The following is a 20869-nucleotide window of genomic DNA, read 5'->3' as shown; positions in this document are numbered from 1 at the left end:
TTCAGGTTTGACCGTTGGGTCTCGTTCAGCCAATTTTGAGCTAACTTCCAAATTCCATAAAATAAGACGTGGCATCTTTGCCTATAGAATAGACGCCCTTTGGCAATATCATTTAGGGAACATCCAGGGGATGTAAAATTAGGAGAACGGATGGTTCTTCCTGGGAATGATGGCATGTATATGTAACCCAGCAGCAGAATTTTGTTACACGGATCCTTGCTGTGTACCAAACATAGGAAAATGCTTCTAGAGCTTTCCATCAGCATGTTAACGAACACTTAGATCAAAAGCGATTCAGTGACTTTAACTAATATGGGATAATTATATTGATTAATTGATGGTTGGCAAGTAATTAACCTTAACCCTAAAGGTTTAGTACCTGTACATCTGTAGAGGTCTGGAGTTAGAACACGTGAATTACAACTTCACTTTGAAGGTGGATTTGGCATAAAATGGGTAATCTCCTTTTTTTCTATTGTGCGGATGTGAATGAACTCGCCGTCACGTGTTTCTCATTAAACTCCAAGAGTTTACTTTCAGAAAACTTTGAGCCTTCGCATTAGGTTCACGTTTATGGATATCGGAAGGTATGAAAACCATTGGGTACCTGCCATGTAAACAATCCCACAGTTCATTGAATAGAATGCAGGCAAATTTACATTAAAAACTGAATTTAACAGAGTTAGGGATAATCAGCCTTGGTAATTTATCGTAGAGATGGCAGTACGATTAACATAATATATTTTACCGGACAGTTGCCCGTTTAATAAGCCATTTGTATAATTGGGCAGCATGATTGTCTGTATTTTAAATTTTTGTGTTGGCAATGGGGTTCAGCAAACCCGTACAGATCTATATAAGCCACCTGTATAAACTCCCCGTATAAATCATGGTTTGGGAGTAACAAAACCTGACTCTATATGTATTCTGGATAAAAGTTTGTCTGCATTGGAAAGTCAAATTCAATAGAACTTTCTACTTTTTATTTGGGAGTTAAACATATCCTATTCTCCGCTTGTGTCGGGGGTGTTGAAGCCCAAGGCTTAAGGGACAAACAATGGCCAGGATTTATGGATAACCGTGTTTAAGCACAGACGATGGAATTAAAGTGACTGAAATGATCTCACCTATGTTTAAGTAGGGATACCCAGAAACTCCAGGATGATTGTGGCCTTCTAGTTCCTGTGGTGAACAACCCCGTCCTACATCATGAAGTTCTTCTTAACTTCAAAACATGTCCAGTTTGGTATGCGTGTTTCACTTCTTTTGCCGCAAAACAGTGGTCTGTCGTTATTTATGTATGACTGGAAGGGCTGCATTGCAACAGGGCTATAACATCCCAGGACTCTCTGCTTAAGGGCCTGCGTATCTTCCCTAAAGGAGCATTTTCCCATATCATGGAGAGAGACAGAGGAGGACAGAGTAGGTTTGGGTGCTTCTCCACCTTCACATTATTGCAAGCTCTTTATGGTGGACACGATACATTGCTAATTGTTTGATGTCTTCTGTCTGCTGTCAAGTTCTACTTTGTAAGGCTTTCATTCTTAAAGTTATCATGAACTGTACACATATATATATATATATATATATATATATATATATATATATACACACACACACACACACACACACACACACAAGGGGCAAAAACATATTTCTACCAAGGACTCGTTAAGTACGGGATGGGACCTTGGGTACTGGCGTGCACAGCAAAACGTACTATATGTAGCGTATGATCTCACATCACACGGAAATGTCACTTAGCACTCACAGCAGTTCCCTTCGTACTCATTTATAGACAAATCAGATTCTAATAAACTGACCAAAAAAAAAAAAAGAAAATGCAACGCTATTATATAAAGATTTTGGAGAAAAGAAAGATGGAAGCACACTTACATTATTTAGCACAAGTGGATTCGTTTACAATAAAAATGAAAGGTAGCTGTATGTACAGAAGACTATATTTGTGTAGGTATCTTTCTGAAGCTTTTTTTCCCCCATCACATATTATTGTAATACTATTTCACAGTAGGATGCTTACAAAACTCAGTTTTTTCCATAAAAATATGTATTTTTCTTTATTGCGAAAAAAAATGTATTCTCATGTACAAAATTCCGCACTTACATTTTTGATTGTCATTGCCCTATGGAATAATGTGAACACAGATGTAAAATGAGAGCACATAAGTAGTTTGTGTTTTAAAAGAGATTAGAAGTTTAAAGATGTACTGTATTTTTGAAAAAAATAAATAAAATGTCCATGAAATAAATTTAGAATCCTTTAGCAAACATGTGAATATCAATTCCCCAAACACCTCTTTTTTTTTTTTAACAAGAAAATAATGTTTATGTTGCTATAGGAATTTCACGCAATTATGTATTTATGCTTTTATGATGTTGTTCAAACAGATATAAAACCCAAAGGAGAAGATTTCAAGGTCGATTATGGAGCTAATAATGCCTTTACTAAACCAAAACAGTCAAAAATTTGTATATGTTTTATGCTGATTAACCCTTTATACTTTACTTCTGTGGATATGTGTAGCAACTCGACAAGGCATGCTGGGTAAAAAAATAAATAAAAATAAAACAAATACTATGCAAAAAGCGTACAGTGTTGCATGTTCTGCTTCCCCTTCTGCTTTAGTGGCTTACAGAGAAAAAAAAAGTGGTGTTATTTTTGTGAAAAGGAACATTTAATGAAGACAATGCAGACTGCATGCTTACAGCATCCTAATTTCAATGGACTTGTTTTATGGAATTTAGAAGTGTAAAAAAAATGAACTGCATTAACATTTTTTTCTATAATAAATAAAAAATCTTGTAATGAACGTGTCATGGATTTCATTCTTCTGGTTTAGTATCGTAAGACTTACCGTATATCTAGGAGGATAATCTTACCTTTTTAAAAGTGCGTTAGCATATCTGGGATGGTAAAAAGAAGTCTGAAGAGTTCAGAGCATAGTGATCTAGTTGCAGCTCTCAATCTCTGTATGCGCTCTGACCAGACTCTAAATCCCTACACCAGTCCAAGTCATCCGTTACCCCGTCTCATTTCACATCCCGATACGCATACTTAGGAACGTGGAGCCTCCAGGTGAGTCATAAGGTACCAGGGTGTAGTAACTCACATTAAGAGAGCTAGTAACTATCTCTATAAAGGACCTTTTACTCCATCGTGGTCTGGTCCTGTTAGGATAGGAACTAGACGGCTCATGGTGAGAAATCTTGTTCCCACCCAACCAAAAGACATTCATACCTCCAGCTCCCACAGGTCCTTATACAGCCAAGAGGCCATTATAGCTCCGGCTCACACAGGTCCTTATACTGCCAAGGGACCATTAAACTTCTGGCTCACACATGTCCTTATACTGCCAAGAGACCATTATACCTCCGGCTCACGTGGGTCCTTATACTGCCAAGAGACCATTATACCTCCGGCTCAAACGGGTCCCTTACAGGCATAGGAACTTGATGGTTCACTGTGAGACATCTAGTTTCTACCGAACCAAAGGAGCTCATACCTCCAGCTAACAATGGTCCTTTACAGGAATAATAAGGGATCTTTGAAGCTCACACAGGCCTTTCTAGTTCTTATACTGCTAATGAACCTTTACTGATTGCAAATAAAGGGAACGATTTTATTTCTTCACACTTGCTGAGATCTGAGCTTGTAACACGCACAGAGCTGCTGCTGGCCTTTCAGCTCATGATGAGTGGATTCTGCTGGGCCCAGGTAGAGAGATCAAGTTGCTCTCCTGGATTCATAGTGCCCTCTCACCTTAAACCTCTGTGGTCTGTAAATCTGTAAGAGATACAGCCCATGGAGCCTTTCTTGGATATTCCACCTTGTGTATGACTTTTAAAAACTCTACCTTTGGACTTGTCCACTCCACAATTATCCTTAGGCAACAGTTTATGCCTGGGCTCCTATTTCAGAAGACACACACACACCACCATGTGGACGTAATCTATTAATCTACCCATGTTTTCTATGGAAGAAGCTTAGTGAAACATTCTGCTTTCACTTTGCTGCAGATTAATCATTTCTAAATCAAAGCCACTGTCTAGAGCAGGGGTTCTCAAACTGCGGCCCTCCAGCTGCTGCAGGACTACATCTCCCATACTCCTCAGCCAGCCCCTTAGCTGAAGGAGCATTATGGGAGATGTAGTCCTGCAGCAGCTGGAGGGCCGCAGTTTGAGAACCCCTGGTCTAGAGCAATAGCAAATGTGCCACAGCCACTGCCTCCTTCTTGCTTTTGACAGCAAATTTGGTCAAGTTTTAAGACCATATCATCTCCTTCATATTAGCAGGCTTTAATGAGTTTTACACTGTAACAGAAGTTCCATATCTATGAGATACAACCCAGTGATCAGACACATCAGAAACCACACAGAATGAACTTCAAAAGATGAGAAGAGAAAGGGAATTGGTGGCAGACATTGAAAGATGCGGAGAGAATTCCAGCACCCCCTGTCCGTCTGTCTGTCTCCAGGTCTAGGTGTTTGGCTGAAGTGGAGACAGAATTGAGAGAGACTAACAGGGGAGGTAGCGTCGGAGGATGTTAACCTGTTTCAGTGAGCGCGAGGAGATGGAGGTGGTTAGGGATAAAAAGGTCGTACACAGCAGTGAGTTTGGGCTTACAGTGGACTGGTTTTAGATCGGAGGGTTTGCGGTTCTTGGTATGGAAGGGGAAGGGGCAGGTTGGAACGGTGGCTCTGGGGTTGGATTTGATGTCCCCTAAGCACAGAAGGAGGGGGGTACAGACCAACATGTGGGATTGAGATTTCAAGATTCGGGTGAGTGGGATAATAGAAGGGCAACGGCTGAGGGCCAGGAGAGACGGTGTTGCTGTCTCCTGCAGTGTAACTCTCCTCATCCACTGCTTTCCCGCTTCCGGTAAGTCTTTGTACCATGTGACCACATGTCAAATGATCTGCTAACGTCACCAGAGCCCTTCGACTAAACATGGCACGTAGAAGACGGAGCTCTAAAGCACGAGACGCAACTCTAGCGCAAGGGGCGGAAATCTAAAACAAAAGGTATAGAAACGATAAAGCAAATACGATACCAGATAAATCGCAGGGCTGTTTAAATAAGAGCTCTGTTTTGAAGGCGTCGTTTACAGAAAGCGAGCAGCGCTATTTCGCTGAGCCTTCTCTAGTGCTTAATACTCTCGTCGGGAAAGCGTGTCTGCGACTGCGCGGTTTTGGCGTGACGTTATTGCGGCGCGACGGCTTCTGTCGGAACTGAAGGGAGCTGTATAGGGATATCGGTTATTCCTTTAACTGAGTTATGGCGTTTATGTGAGCGATGTTCGCGGAGGAGTGGGCCGCCGCCCGCCGGAGCACAGTGTAAAAGGGGCTTCTGTTATTTTGCCGACAGCTCTGTGCTGAGAATGGGCATCCTCTTCACCAAGATATGGAGGCTGTTTAGCCATCAGGGTAAGGAGCCCTGAGCCTGTACTTTGGCAGAAGCGATACCGACAGCACCTCATATCAGCCACTCCTTATGTTAATGACATTTATGACTTTAGAACCACTATGGTTGCCATACTGTGTTCTTATTAGGCATAATAAAGAAGCATAACACAGGGTGTCAGGCAGGACTATTCCACTCAGAAAGGGGTGGGGCTTTATCAAAGTGATCATGTGACTTTATGACCGTTTTGATAGCTGATTATAATTAACAGATTAAGGCATTAATATAATTAATAATATAACATTTACACAGTGTAATTTGTAAAATAATTCCCTGCTGTTTCTACATGTTATTGTGGCTTTGAGGGCGTAGAGCCTTGGGATACCCTTTTACCCAGAAAACATTCTGGGCTTCTGAAGAAGAGGGGCATCAGGGGAGGAAAAAGTGGCACGGGGGCCCTGTCTGTCCCATAGAGATGTGAGGAGATCAACAGGCCAGTTTTTGTGTGCTCTGTCCCAGAAAACGTCTATTGCCCCGCTGTAAACGGAGCGTCTTGGCTTAATAATAAGCATCCAGCTCATATGTACCAAAATGAACTTTAAGAGTTTACTTTTGGCATACAGTTAAAATGCGAGCCATCTGGCCAGGGTAGCTTTAGTGTGGTTTAGACCAAGGCTGGGCAAATATGCATAGCTTTTAAGGTGAGCTTTAAAGGTGCATCTCTGTACCACGGGCACAATAATGTTCTAGTAGCCACCACGTCCCTGGACTTGCCAAGATGTGGCATAGACGTCTTTAGTCAGTACTGACAATGGGTAGTTACAAGCCCCTTTTATCTTACCAACTGGGAAAAATACGTTGTTTTTGGTGCCGCAAATGCCACTGAATTCAGTTCTTTCTGGGGAAATATTTAAATGTTTGTATGCTTAAGAAACAAAAATTAAAATGTAAAAGCACAATCCATAGGTAGTTTTGTTACATTTATTTAGGCATGGAGGACCAAACCCTGGTAGGTATGACTTCTACCACTTTATCGGCAGTGCCTAACTTTTTGCCCCGTGGCTTTTCCATGGGACTCCTACACTCGCTCGGCCGTGGATTAAGGGATAATCAAACAGTTTGGAATGGTTTGTCGGTTCACATGTGCGGTCATTTAAAAAGTATTGGTTCTTCTCTGAACTCTCACGCTTTAGCTAGTTCGTAATTTGCTAGGGCGTAGGCACGTCCTACAAGTCGGCTGGATCGGGTTTCTGTTCTAGGTGAGCTGACGCACAACTATAAGGGCAGGATTTGTGTTTATGGGTATTATCTAACATTATTCCTGATTTATTGTACGCGAAGGATGTATTTGTTGCAGGCTTTTCCTAAAAGCCCCACTATGAATGATTCTGTCGTGTGTCACTGGAGCCTCTGTTGGTTGTAACCTAAACCATTGTCTAAAATTTCTTCTAGAAACTTAATCTCTTCTGGGAACTACAATCTAAGGTTCATTTTGATACAGAACACCTATTTCTTATCAATTACATTTTTGTAATGGTTTTCTTAATGTTTATTTTTTGGTTTTGTTCTCCCTTTCAGAGCATAAAGTCATAATTGTAGGACTGGATAATGCTGGAAAAACTACTATACTGTATCAGTTGTGAGTATCAGTTTTCTGACAAATGTTTAATAATGTTATCAGGGTCTGTGCTTGGGAAGGAGTTTCGATGTGCTCATGATATTATGTATGTTATGTCTGCTTGGTTAGGTAGGGCCTGGATCATATACACAGAGTACCAATGTTTTAATACATGTAAGCTGAACATTTTTATACCTTTTGTGTGTCTGTTTTTCCATTTGTGTTGCCCTATCAATATTCATCTTCTTGTCTTTGTGGCCACATGTGATTCGACAACCACAGCAGAAGTAGCCAACCCACCGGCTGCACAACTGCTGTTGGCATTACCACAACCCATAATGCTCTAGCAATTGAAGGCCAACTTATCCAAGTACTGGTGATGCAACAAAATGTACATGTAAAATATATATCTTATGTGGGAGTTGTGTTGTCCAATATGAGGCCTTTACTTCTGCGATAGAGGACTGTATTCTTGCTGGCGTTTGGAGCAGTTGATGGAAACATTTCTTTTTGTTTTCCTAGATAAGAGCATGTTTTTTTTTTTTGTTTGTTTGTTTTTGCTGTTACAGCTCAATGAATGAAGTTGTCCATACGTCTCCGACAATTGGAAGCAACGTAGAGGAGATAGTGGTGAATAACACACGATTTCTGATGTGGGATATTGGAGGGCAAGAATCCTTACGGTCGTCATGGAATACCTACTATACAAACACAGAAGTAAGTGCCGTCACCTAGTTGTTGGCTGTTTGTGAAATAAACACAATGTAGTGTTTAACTATTTGCCACCACAGTAATTCGCTAATCAGTATGTCGTGTTGAACTGTTTATAGAATTATTTTGGCCGGAAAATGTTAAGGTTTTTTCTTTTCTTGTCATGCAGTTTGTGATCATCGTAGTGGACAGCACAGACCGAGAGAGAATCTCGGTTACAAGAGAAGAGTTGTACAAAATGTTATCGCATGAGGTAATGTATTAATTTGGCCAAGATCCATTGATACGACACTCTTTATTTATTTTTTAATCTGTGTTTGTTTTATGAAAACCTAAGCTTCCTGTGTTAAGGTGAAGCTGAAAATCATTCACCAGTCTCGGGTACCCTTATCTGTGTATTTATTGGATAATATCTTTAACAAGGCGCAGGGGGCGTTCATAACTACAGCTGTACACAGACAAGTTGTCTCTAGAATGGGCCCGGAACAAAAAATTCTGACTTTTTATACAGGATCTTGTGTAACATAATACAGAAGATGGATGATGACACACGTGACCTACAATGCTCTGTGGTCGAAAGGTTAAACGTTTTCCCCCCGACAGCTTACACCTCCAGAAGGGGTGAACGTATAGAAATAGCTTATATGGGTTCTGCTTTATATATTTAGTTCCCAAAAGTCATAAACCTTTTAAACTAATTTTTCTTGAACGTTCGTAGTCTAACCTAGAGACACCCCCCTCTTGTCTGAGTTTGATAACATTTTCTTCTTTAACACTAAATGTTTAAATCTGATGATTTCTCTAAACCTAGCCTGTTAACTGTCTCCTTTCCTAATGCTAAAAAAACCAGGATGCAAGCATACTTTATAAATCCATAATGCCCTTACATATATATATATCCTCCTTAATCCTAAAACTATCCAAAACATCTAAGGCTAAAAGTAAGCTTAACTTTGAATTATTAGATAACACACATGTCATATAACTGCTTATAAAGGATAGAGATGTTTCTGCGGGTGAAGCGGTCAAGCTGTTTAAGTGAGCCACCCTTTAATTAGCATTTTAGCACAGGAGTCTGTACTTTATATGTCCCTTTAAAGTTTTATACCACATGCTGCATATGACCAATTGTTTAGGAGCGCACGTGCCCACTTATTTTTAGTACCCCGACTTTGGAATATATGTATTTTGCTTCTAACAGCGTTGCTATGTTTTAAGGATTTAAAGAAAGCCGGGTTGCTAGTCTTTGCAAACAAGCAAGATGTCAAAGAGTGCATGACGGTAGCAGAAATTTCACAGTATTTGAAGCTGACTTCGGTTAAAGACCATCCATGGCATATACAAGCTTGCTGTGCATTGACTGGAGAAGGGTAATTATATGTTATTTTAATCAAAAAGAGATACTGACTTTTATTTGGGGGGAGGGGGGCACATTAAATTAGCCACGTAAAACCTTTTGACCTGGGCAATCATAGCCTTTTCTGCTTTTGTTTACTTTTCTATGTATTTGATTTTTCAGACTATGTCAAGGACTTGAATGGATGATGTCAAGACTTAAATCCAGATGACCACAGCCGCACTCATAAAGAGACATTAAGCTCACGACATACTGTATTTATGAATCCCTGGTCTGCTGCAAACTGTGTATTTATGAACTTGTTCCAAACGTTTAATCGTCAAGACGGAATGAAACAAAAGTTTGCAAATCCATCCAAAGGAACCATCTGTATATTTCTGCATCTTTTAACATTTTTTTGGAAGATTTATTGTTTCAAAGCTTGGATTGGCTTGATTTTGTGTTTTATCCATTGGCGACAGAAAGCCAACAGGCCCAAGAATTTTTAACTCTCTTCCGCATTTTAAAATGTAATTTAACCAGTCCCACTCTTAACAAGTCCAGTAAAGAAAGAAGTTTAACTTAAAAGCGTAATAACTAAGCAGTAATTATTTTTTTTAAAACAAAAATTACAAGTGGGGCCAAAAATATGTACATATCTCTGTGTTTGCCGTGTGTGCATGCTGATATGTTTTGTTTTAATCTGTGGAATATTTGCATTGTTAACGTTAAAAATTACTGTGTTGGCTCGTCCCTCTGGCTTCCAAGTAGGTAAATGTTGTGAAAGGTCGAAATAATGAATTACTTGTCCCCTTTTTTATCTTTTATTTTTGGGATTTCATAGGGAACATTGCATTTCTTGATGAGTGAAACATGTCTACGGTTGAATTTCTTCACCACTCTGCCCGTTTCACCTACGAAAGAAAACTCTCAAGACATCCTTAATAAAATTAGGGAGTCGCTGCTTGTTCTTGATCTTCTCGTTATTTTTTTATTTTTCTTCCTCCAAAACCTCGAAAGGTTAATCTGTACCGGCCAGCGCCTACATTCCTGCAAACCGATGACCAAAATGTAGCAGATAATCATGATGGATGTTTTAGTTTTCCAGTGGCGATCTACCTCGGGCAGTTTGCAGGGAATGGCAGCTTGTGGGACTTCAATGCTGTGTATTTCCTAACCTGATTGTCCGTTCCATTATATATAATATAATATTCCAAAGGAGCTCTAATGCCTTGTACAGAGCCATAATAACATTCTGCCCTCTTGCGCTGGCACCCGTTGAATGCATGCTAATAATGTGTTTGCTTTAGCAGCCTCTACTTGACATTTCTCACAGAGCTGTTTTCTGAATTCTTAATGCCAAGATGGAAGGTGACGGCAGACCTCCGGTTCTCTGGATGTCTCGCGTTGGTTTGCTTGGTCATCGTGCGTACCAACCTAGAGGTATCGTTAACACACACATTCACTTGGCTGCGTTGCCATCCAGTGCGAAGCAAGAGGCTCCTGGCATAGAAATAAACAAGCCATTAAGGACAGAGCTTCTTCATTTAGAGTCCGTATCTTTCTAAAGCGTAGTGCCAGTGATACTGATTTTTTATTTTGTAGGGAGTCCTGATTATGAACGGAATGAAAAATAATTTCAATTACATACTGATATATAAATAATTTTCCTAAGCAACTTTTGCATGTAGCACAGATCCTGAGACATTTCATAAATATGTATAAATAATAAAACAGCAAGAAAAATATTCAATTATGTCCACAGCTTAAAGGTTCTGCGAATTAAAGGAAAACTATTTATTTTCTTATTTATATAGATAGATATATATATATATATATATATATATATAAATAATATCAAAAATGTATCCTTTGACATTGTAACTAAGTCTCCCCATGACTACCTTGATGCTGTTTTACCTCTGTGGTTGGGTTACATTTTTACAAAGAAACACACACCTGCCTACTCTTCATATACTATTAAAGGATTTGTGCATTTAGTGCTCAGTGAAAATCTCCGATCAGAGTAAAAACAATAAATAGGACTTTTCAGGAGTCCCATCTGAATGTGATGAGGCCAAAACATACAGTATATTTCTTGCATATCGTGGCACTTTATACTTTAGGCATTTTAAGATTGTTAAAGCCTGCAGAAAAGTGTGTGATTAGGAAAAAAAATCGACATAATTACTGTCAACGGAAAAAAACTATTGTGATAGAAAACGTATCTTGTATTTTTTTTCATTTACAGTTTCTTCAAATCCTATTCTATTTTGAGAAATATTTAATATATTTACGCCACTCTTTTAACATGGAAGACTGTGCTGCTATATATAAAATACAGGCAATCTTCCTCACAGCTGATTGGACTCCTCTAGTGCTTATGTCATGTTTTCCGCAGACAGACACACTCCGCAGCTGCCGCTGTCACTTCAGGATCAGAAATGCAGTAAAAAGAACCTCACTAGCAATCAAGCTCTGGCTGATGCTGTATTTTAAACCTTATAATTAATTTGTATAAATCTGTATCATGTAATTATGCAATAAAAATAGGTTAAGGTACTTTACTGTAGCTCATTACCCCTGCTGAACATTGAGTATGTAGAATGTTTGTGACAGTTTAATGTAATAGTTATGGTGTCTATTTCTACACATATATTTCCCAACGGATGGATGGTCTCGGCAGAAAAGAAACATAGATTAAGCTGCCGAGATTCATTCAACTTTTTTGATGCTCATTAAGAGGACCTTAATGTGAAACATTTTACCTTGTCTCCTTGTATCATTTTGTGTGGGTATTCCTTAGGTCTGTTCAAATAAAAGAAGAGTGTCACATAACACAAATAAAAGTGAGGCAACCTCACGTAGGCAGGATCGGTTTCAAAATCTGTTTGGCTAGTCGTAGGTGGCGGTTGTGCTAAACCAATAATTGAAAAGGTTAAAACAAAAAAATAATAATAAATAACATTGCTATCACTAAACGATGCTCCTGGGAAGTCCACTCCTGGAAAGATTGGCAACTGTCTTGAATGTTTTCCACTTTTGAATAATCTTTCTCACTGTAGAATGAAGGACTTACCTGAATGCTTCAGATCTGCAAACACTTGAGCTTTTATAGAGGTGGTCACACTTTCTGATGCTCAAATACTCAAGAACATTTGACCAGCAGCACCTGTCTGCTACTTTGCATCTTAATTTCTATAGAATCAGTAAAGGTTTTTCACACATGGCTTCTCCATTTTGGCTTTATTTTTGGTTTAATAAATCATAACACAGTGTAAAATGGCATGTGTTGTTGTTCATCTGAGGTTGTATTTACCTATTTTTTAGACCTACTAAGGAACAGATGATTGTTCTTATGTCCTGATATGTAAAACCATAGAATTCAAAGAGGGTGTACCTTCTTATTCAACTGACTGTACATACATTTTGTGTGTAAAATACCAGTAGGTTTAAATCACAATGCTTCGTAATTTACTAACAAAATTTGGTTTATTGACTCAAGAATTTAGTCAACAATAAGATTTATAAGAGCATAATGCACACAAATGCAAAGGGAGGTTATATGTTTGGATGATAAAACTGGCTACTGAAACCCCAAGAGGTCAATTTAAGTGTTGTCACCGCAAGGGGTTTATCGCTTGGATAGACCTTCTGCACGGAGGATTAAAGCTGGTGCTCACGGTCTAAATAAAACAGAGAAATACACTTGGCCTTACATATCAGCAGAGTAACTTCCATGATCCGCTTTCTATTAATGATCTGAGAGTCATGGTCATCGGTTTGTGAGAAGAAAGGGCATCCAGTATTGTAGCATAGGGCACATTTTGTTTTGTGTGCTAATGTCAGTGTGTTGGAATTGTGTGAACATAAACAAACAACAAAACATCAAAGCAAGACTGCTGACAAGGCTAGACCTATGTATTCATAAAATATCCTCCGATCTGTTTTTAACATGAACAATCATCAAAGACTGAAAGTTCTGTGGTTAATGTAACATCTATTGAGCACCTTACATGACCATTATTGCATAGCAAAACAGACACTAATTTCCAGTGCTCTAGTTTTTGAGGGACAGTCACGATTTTTGAGCACTGTCCTGCTGTCCGGCATTTGTGTGGATCAGGAGCCAGTTGAGGATATCCTCTGATCTCTCACAAACTTGATAGAAGTCTCTACTGTTCTGACCTTCTAGCTCCCATGTGGCCACCTTGTGACGCGTAAGCTAGAACGCAGACTGCGAGCCAGGCCTTCTTGTCCAAGATCATTGCCTGAGCTCACAAATGTTCTTTTGGCTTAATGGGCAAAAATTGTCATAGGCACACTCCAAAATCTTCTGGAAAGACTTCCCAGAAGATTGGAGGCTGCTACAGCCACAAAGACGAGGGCAACTACATAATAACGCCCATGGTTTTGGAATAGTATGTCCAGCAATCTCATGTAGGTGTGATGGTCAATTGTCCACATCATTTTGGTCATATAGTGTCGATAGACAGACAACTAGGCTTGGATTGATTAATTAACTATGTTTCCAGAAGGACAGAAATGCTGTCATTGCTAATCTGCAGAGGGTGCCACAAATGTTAAGTGACCCTCTTAATCAGTAAGCAGGTCTTCTTTACTCACTATCTATAATTAGGCACCAGCAGATACAGTTCTGTGTTATTGAACCATATGCTATGTGTACATCTGTCTCCTTCCATAGTAAATGATAGAACATTAAGGACAAGGCCTACTTAAATGGTGATAATCCTTGATAATAAATACTGGCATACGGCCATTACATTGGGTGCATGTATGGCTGATATAAAACGTGTCAGTAAATAGGCGAATAAACATAATGACTGATAACATGCACTCCCTCCTATATCAGCAGTCAATCATTAATATGAATATTTTGTTAAAATTTCTAGAGATTTTGTAAAAAAAGAAGAAATAAATAAATAAATAAATAACGCCAGGAGAAGGAATGGCAATTAAGACTGGTCTAGGATCCTTTCTTTGCTCCATTCATGGGTTTTCTATACATTCTGTGCATTACTTTTCTGTAAATATGTTTTAGACACAACTAGATAGTATATGCTAAGCATGTTGCCTGCCAAATGATGAATGGTGCCAGCCGTCAGCCGGGCATTGTGAGGGGCTGATCTTAGCCAGGAGGAAGCCGAGTTGACGGGAATATGTAGAAAGGGCTTGCCACGTGCAACAGGCAAATACCGGCTTGGATCTTGCTTGGCATATGAGAGGTAAGACAGAAAGTGGCAGCCGTCAGAAGCTTCAGAGCATGGGGTGAAGCTGAACATCTGATCTTCTATAAACAGAGATGAGCTAATTGTTTTGTTATAGTGTCTAATTTTTCAGTTTGCCAAAACAAAACAGTTTGTTCCTCATGTGGGTAAATGGTGTCATCCAACAGGCTTGTATGTAAAAATGACACCTTTTTAAAAAAAAAAAAAAGGCTAATAGGTTATTTATTCCATAATAATAACACATTTAATGTGCACATATGCGCTGATATAGTATCACACCTGGGAACACTCCGGGTTTCACTCTGAGACTCCTGGGGAGCCACTGCTTCTCCGGGTCTCCAGCTTAACATGGAGAAACTCCGGGTCGCATGAGCGGCGTTGTGGCACGCCCCACTCCCCGCCCACTTAAACTCCAAAAATGGGCATCTTTTAGTGGCACCACCCACTAACTGCCCACCGATATCAGCAGACCGGCCTTTTTGTCTTCCATCTTTAAGGGTCCCACCGATAAACCAAGAAACTTTGGCTCTCAAAGATCTCTACTCTGAAGAGGCCTGCATTAAAGGAACAGTCTAGTCCCCACAATAATTGTATTATTATTTATTAATACATGTTGGAGTCCGTTTTGCTGCATGCATTTTGAAGCTAGAAAAAAGAGTTAGAAAATGCGACTTCTGAAACCAGGAAGCTCTAATACTACACATACTTAGTAACATTCCCATTGACTTCCAAGACAATGAAGCTGCAGCAAATCACATATATGCCAGAAAAACATCAGTGTTCAGATAACACGGTTGCTCCTGATGCTCGCATTGATTTCGGTGGAAGGTTAGCAACCATGGCGTACACTGAGCATGTGCAGGAAGCATATCGTGGTATGCTCCCTCCTTTCAGTGGAGGCAACTGGGGGAGGAGTTAAATGATATGGAAGAACACAAATAGCTAAAGAATACCTGCATCAATTTACTTTCAGTGACATTTACTAGAATCCATGCAAAATGGACTCCATCTTGCACTTAAAATGAAAACTGGGCCGAAGTGCTCCTTGAAGCCTTTTCCTGTGAGTGGTATTTGTTTTTGAGAATGAGTGATAAAGGTATTCAGCCATATGAAATGATTTTTCAAAAAGATATCATCTATCGTTACAAAGAAATACTCAAGAACATGATAGAATGTTAGAGCCTTTCAGAAGAGGTGGAAAAGGATTGCCCTTTAATTACATTGAGCACCAAATGACATAATGATCACTTGATAATGAGTTTCATTGATTTGACACCAATGACTCTGGAGCCAGTGATGTATTTACCTTCGGCATTTGGATATTACATCTGGCAAGTGGCTACATAAAATCTTCATGATCACAGGCGTACAGGCGAATTTGCCACACTCACAAAAAAGATTAGAATTCCCTGCTTTATCCCACTGTTTACCCTTCCTTTCTGCACCCCCAGGACTTGCTTACTTGTTCCCTGGTGATCTAGTGGGGTGTTTTCACCAGGGGACACACAATGACACTCTCCAGAGTCCAGCTAGCTAGCAGTGCACTTACATGACGCGGGTCTGAGTGTGACCTCACCGGCGCTCAGCGAGTTATCCAGGGTGCTTTGCGAGTTATCCAGGGAGCTCGGCGAGTTATCCAGGGCGCTCGGCGAGTTATCCGGGTTGCTCAGTGTGTTATCCAGGGCGCTCGGTGTGTTATCCAGTGCACTCGGGGAGGCACACAGACCTGCGACTCAGCAACACAGCTGCAGGACTGGAGGTCATGTCTCGACGCTGGAGGTCTATGCCAGGGTACCCCACCCAGGGTGGACCACCCCTCCATGTACGTTCATGAAGGACAATGAAAGGGTTAATATTTCAAGAGCCTCAGCTCTTTTCAAAAGGTCTCAGGGATGAGCATTTGTCAGCTTTATGTCCGGTTCTAATCCAGAGAGTTTTTATGAATGCCGCCACTGTCTGGCAAAACAAACCATGGCAAATGCCACCAGCCCCTGGTACTTAGGTCATAAGCATCTGCGTAGGGGGTAGAATCACCTATGGCTGTTAAGGCCCGTTCCATGAAGTTCCATTTATAAGTCCCGATGTCTCAATGAGATGTTACGGGTACGATTGATCAAAAAAAAAAAAAAAAAAATCAACATTTTTCTATGGATAATCGAAAAGCATAAATATTATTATTATTGATTTTATTAATAAGTTATTATTATAACAGAGGACTCAGGGCGCTAATGTGGAAATCAAGCGATAGGGTCCATAGGGCACGATACCTAATCGAAAGCAGGACCACCTACGAGTGGAATGACTGGCCGAAACATTATTTACCCTCTGGGGTAGATCAGCCTCTGGGGTACGCACTCATTATTGGTGCACAGTGTTGTGAGCCCCAAGGGAACTCCTGTCCCTTTTCCAGCATATGCTAGAAGAGTTTGGACGCTCCTTCGCTTGTTATGATTTGCCCAGAATGAAAACGACCAGTTCCCTTCTCTGCGGATTTGCTGAACAGGTGGTCTTTAGAAGGGTCACTAGGTATATTTAGCATCTGAAACATGAGCAAGCCGCTCTTCCATTGGTCACAGCGGGCACATGATAATTTAGAAGCTGAGGCAGTCGCATTGCTCTTGACCAGCGTTTCTGAGGAGGGAAGAGTTGGAGAGGCTTTGCTGCTAAGGAAATAAATTAAATATTACTGGTAAGAACCTCATTTATTATTATTTTCTTAAAATCTTTACCATCACGCGACCCCCATACCTCTGTAACATGTCTTACTGGAGCCTCAGATTCAGAAGCTCCTACTGATCTGATCTTGGGAAGAAGTAAGTAACTCCTCACACGCTTGGGCTACAAATCCCATCACGCACAGCCGTCTGTTGGCTCTGGCTTTTACCTGCTTTGGAGTCCTTTTGAAACCTATGATACATTGTGTTCTTTTGAGATCATGTTACATTAGGCTCTTTTCATACCAACATTCTATGGTCCTGTGACCCCCCCAAAAACTATCTCAGCTACTCTCAGCACTCTCAGCACTTTGCATTAGGATTCACGCTCGTGTGATTTTTCCATAGCACACAAGAGTAAATCCCACCGTGATTTTTTTTACACAATGGCTGGGCGGACGAGCAGATGTGCGACACAAATGTATCATTGTGCTGTTTATTTATTATGTAATAATATCTTTATTTTTCATTATATATATATATATATATTTATTTTTTTTACGGCTGGCACTAAAATGGAAGAGCATTACATGGTCCTATATTTAACCTGCTCCAGTGGGCTTCAGTTGCCTCAGAAGGAATTAGAGCTTCTCCGGCTAAACAAAACCAGCCAATCAGAGCGCGGTATTAGCTTTCATGTCGCATATCTTAGGAGCTCGGCGCAGCTGCTCTAAGGCATCACTGACTAAGTTTGGGCTCTGCAACCCCATAGTCTGGTATAAAACTGGATTTACTACCCTGACAGGCCTAGCTAAACCCCTCCGCACTACCACAAGAAATAAACGCCTCTCCAAGTTGGCAACAAATTTGTGGATTTTTTTGGGGAAAAAAAAAACAAATATTTTTTTTTTTCTAGGTTCGCATCCCTCCCCACCCAAAAAAAAAAAAGCTCCAGAAACAATATACAGGGATTAAAAGGGAAGGCTGATGCTGTGTACAACACTGATAAACTTATTCACATAAGGTCATTATTAATCATTTTTATTCTGTTTTTATTTGTTTTGATAAGTTAGTGTATATATATATATGTGTTTGTAGTTTGTAATTCCTGTGAGAGCAAATAAAAACATAATCTAAATATATATATATATATATATATACATATATTATATATATTAAATATAATATATATATATATTTTTAAAACTAACAGAATATTTAATTTGCGTGTAATAAATATAAATGTGTTTAAAAATAAATAATATCAGAAAAATATGCTGGTGGATATATTTCCATTCACACACATATATATACTTTTTATTTTATTTTTATGCCTCTTTGCATAGTACTAATTCTATTCTTATTATTAGTTTATAGGTGAAAAGGCCCAAAATGGCAGACGAGGAGGAGTATGAGGAGTATGAGGTAAGGATTGTGAATGCTTATTAACATAGTGTCACACCTGGAAGCCAAAAGTCTAGGCCTCATTAACCATGTAAATGCCAGAGCGACTGCTAAAGGAGTTTACTTTTCAGATTCAGTAACAAATTGTTAATTTGTATTAATTGTTATTAAAGGCTTACCAGCAATAAACAGTGATAAAGCTACAGCCTAAATATACTTAAATGGACTATATATATATAGATACACATTTTCACATGTGTGCTATATATATATATATATATATATATATATTTATTTTTTATTTATATTTATATATATAAATAAAATAAATGCATATATATATATATAATGTTTTTTTAATTTTATTATTATTTTTTTTGCACACATGTAGAACTCATCCAGCTTGCTCAGCTAGCCGTGTACTTTGATACGTATTTAGTCAGCAGATCTGGATACGTATACAGATATGACAGGTATGCTCCGTTTCAAGGATGCAGCAGTGACACTCAGCTGTCCCTTCACCCTTTTCTGCTCTGGTGACGCTCAGATATCACCTTCTGCAAGTCACCGAAAGGAATAAATGCCCGAGAAGTGAAAATCATTAGCTAACCTGTAATTGGAATGTGTTTATATTCTCAATTCTTATGTGAGCTCCGGCGTGTAAGATGTTTGATGTTTGGCAGATGAAGGGTTCACGATGAGACACCAGTGTCGGCTACATCATGGCCCTCTTCTATAACAGTTGATCGAATTCTGCACAAACTAACAAACAAAAATGATTTCTTTAAAGTGTTTTTTTGTTTGTTTTATTAGGACATTACAATATATCCTTATAGAGATATTTTGTCGCTATTTCTATAGATGTGGTAGCCACAAACAGGATCTTTTACTCCTTTAGGAAAGAACCCGCGAACACTTTCTTTTTGCATTACTGTATGTCGCGGGGTAGAAGGAAGGCATATTTCTGGTAATCTAGAACGGCTTTTGCCAAACTTGCCTTCAGCGTACACCAGGTTTTGGTGATATCCTTACTGAAACACAAGGGGGTGATGCCTACAACCACGACTGTTTGTGTACCTTGAGAAGTTGGAGGCTCATAACTAGTTGGTCTATCTAGAATTTCTTGCGCTTCTGCCATCGTAATCTCATTGTCTCATAAAGCAACCTAAAGTGCACACATTTATTTATTTTTTTTAAATAAAAATTGTTTCAAACATATAATTATTTAAGGAAGGCGTTTCATTTCTGTCACCAGCTGTAAATCCTCAAAACGCAGGGGGTGAATAATGCGTCTGCAATTCGGTGCATGCGAAAACTGGCATGGTATTTTAAAATAGTTTTACTATCTGTATGTGTAACGTGAGCTATGCTTTTCTGGAGCTGTGTGCAAGTTTAGACTTACAAAATTAGTGATCCAGACCATTGAATTACTTTATCTGACTAGCAGGAGAGTTATTCTATGCTTAGCAGTTATTACCCTTTTTGTCAATACAAGACAGATAGATAGATAGATAGATAGATAGATAAATTCCCGGTTCTTTGTAGTCCATTTTGATCATCTTGACTTTAATATTTGTCATTTGTTGTGTTTTTACTATTTACTATTTTACTATTTTTTACTATTTATTCTTAATATAAGGTAAACGCAGTATTTTGTACTTGTATTTTTTCATACTAATTAATCAGATCAAATGGTTTGTTACTTATGTTCTTGAACCTCTCAGAAAGCGGTGAGGTTCTAATGATGGCGATGGCACAGAGGAGAGTAAAAATAGCTTCTGCAGTTCGCTGGGGGTATTTTGCTTCCTCTCAATAAGGACTGCAGGGTATCACTTTTCAACATGTTGCAAAAGGTGCAGAATTCTAATCATATCCATTTTTTCCGAGGGACTGTAACAATTGTTGGTAGCTGTCCTACTGTCCTGTTGAGCGGCCTCACTATCAGCGGGGATAATGGGCTATTGGGGTAGATCCTCGGATCTGCATTTGGCTATCTCATGACGCGTTGAAGCTGAGCGCCAAGGGGTGGCTCTTCGGGACAGATAGGTGAGCAGTCCTGTCCATGGCCACACAACCCCCAACAAAGGTGTCCAAGTTTTGACACCTGAAATGTTGGTGGGGTACACAGGCCTGGATGCGCCACCTGGCACACTGGGAAAATGCCACATACTTATCCTTACTGTGGCTCCAGCGCGCCATCTCATGCGGTTGCACATATCCAGCCTGTGGGTGTCTGTATGCCATTTAGCGGCTGCTGCCCATAAACTGCCAGGGCCGCCTAGTCATAAAGTCTTAAAAATGAAGATACGCTTGTGCTCTCAGGACAAAAATAGGGCTGAAATCATATTGAGTTATTTAGTAAACTTTGAATCATAACCTTATGATTGACTTTGCCCTCTGCAGGGGTCACATCAGCTCTCCTTGTTTAAGAAACACAAGAGTAAAAGACGGTAAAGCCAGGGAGATGAGATGTTT

General features: G+C 39.6%; 2 protein-coding genes across 2 annotated transcripts in view; both read left to right on the top strand.

Annotated features, from left to right (window-relative positions):
• The first annotated feature begins 5399 nt into the window (after window positions 1–5399).
• Window positions 5400–9319, top strand: LOC149285195 (ADP-ribosylation factor-like protein 5A). Its single transcript, XM_089495743.1, has 6 exons — window positions 5400–5445; window positions 7001–7061; window positions 7610–7757; window positions 7921–8004; window positions 8970–9121; window positions 9271–9319. The coding sequence occupies exons 1-6, from the start codon at window positions 5400–5402 to the stop codon at window positions 9317–9319; spliced, it is 540 nt and encodes a 179-aa protein (XP_089351869.1).
• Window positions 9320–18382: 9063 nt separating this feature from the next.
• LOC149285194 (nebulin-like) overlaps window positions 18383–20869 on the top strand; it is an 85451-nt gene continuing 82964 nt past the window's right edge. Inside the window, exon 1 of the mRNA XM_089495736.1 lies at window positions 18383–18415. Coding sequence (XP_089351862.1) covers window positions 18383–18415 — 33 coding nt within the window. The remainder of the gene's footprint in view (window positions 18416–20869) is intronic.

Source organism: Sceloporus occidentalis, unplaced genomic scaffold (assembly GCF_023333645.1).
Source record: "Sceloporus occidentalis isolate IW3139 unplaced genomic scaffold, rSceOcc1.0.p SCAF_83, whole genome shotgun sequence".
NCBI classification, from domain to species: Eukaryota; Metazoa; Chordata; class Lepidosauria; order Squamata; family Phrynosomatidae; genus Sceloporus; species Sceloporus occidentalis.
Note: the sequence above shows the minus strand (reverse complement) of the source record. Positions and strands in the feature narration are given on the sequence as shown.

Bases quoted from the DNA above. Each gene is read 5' to 3' on its own strand.
- LOC149285195 (XM_089495743.1), top strand. From the start codon at position 5,400: ATGGGCATCCTCTTCACCAAGATATGGAGGCTGTTTAGCCATCAGG. The intron at 5,446-7,000 runs GTAAGGAGCCCT...TCTCCCTTTCAG, and splicing joins GAGGCTGTTTAGCCATCAGG to AGCATAAAGTCATAATTGTA. The intron at 8,005-8,969 runs GTAATGTATTAA...CTATGTTTTAAG, and splicing joins ACAAAATGTTATCGCATGAG to GATTTAAAGAAAGCCGGGTT.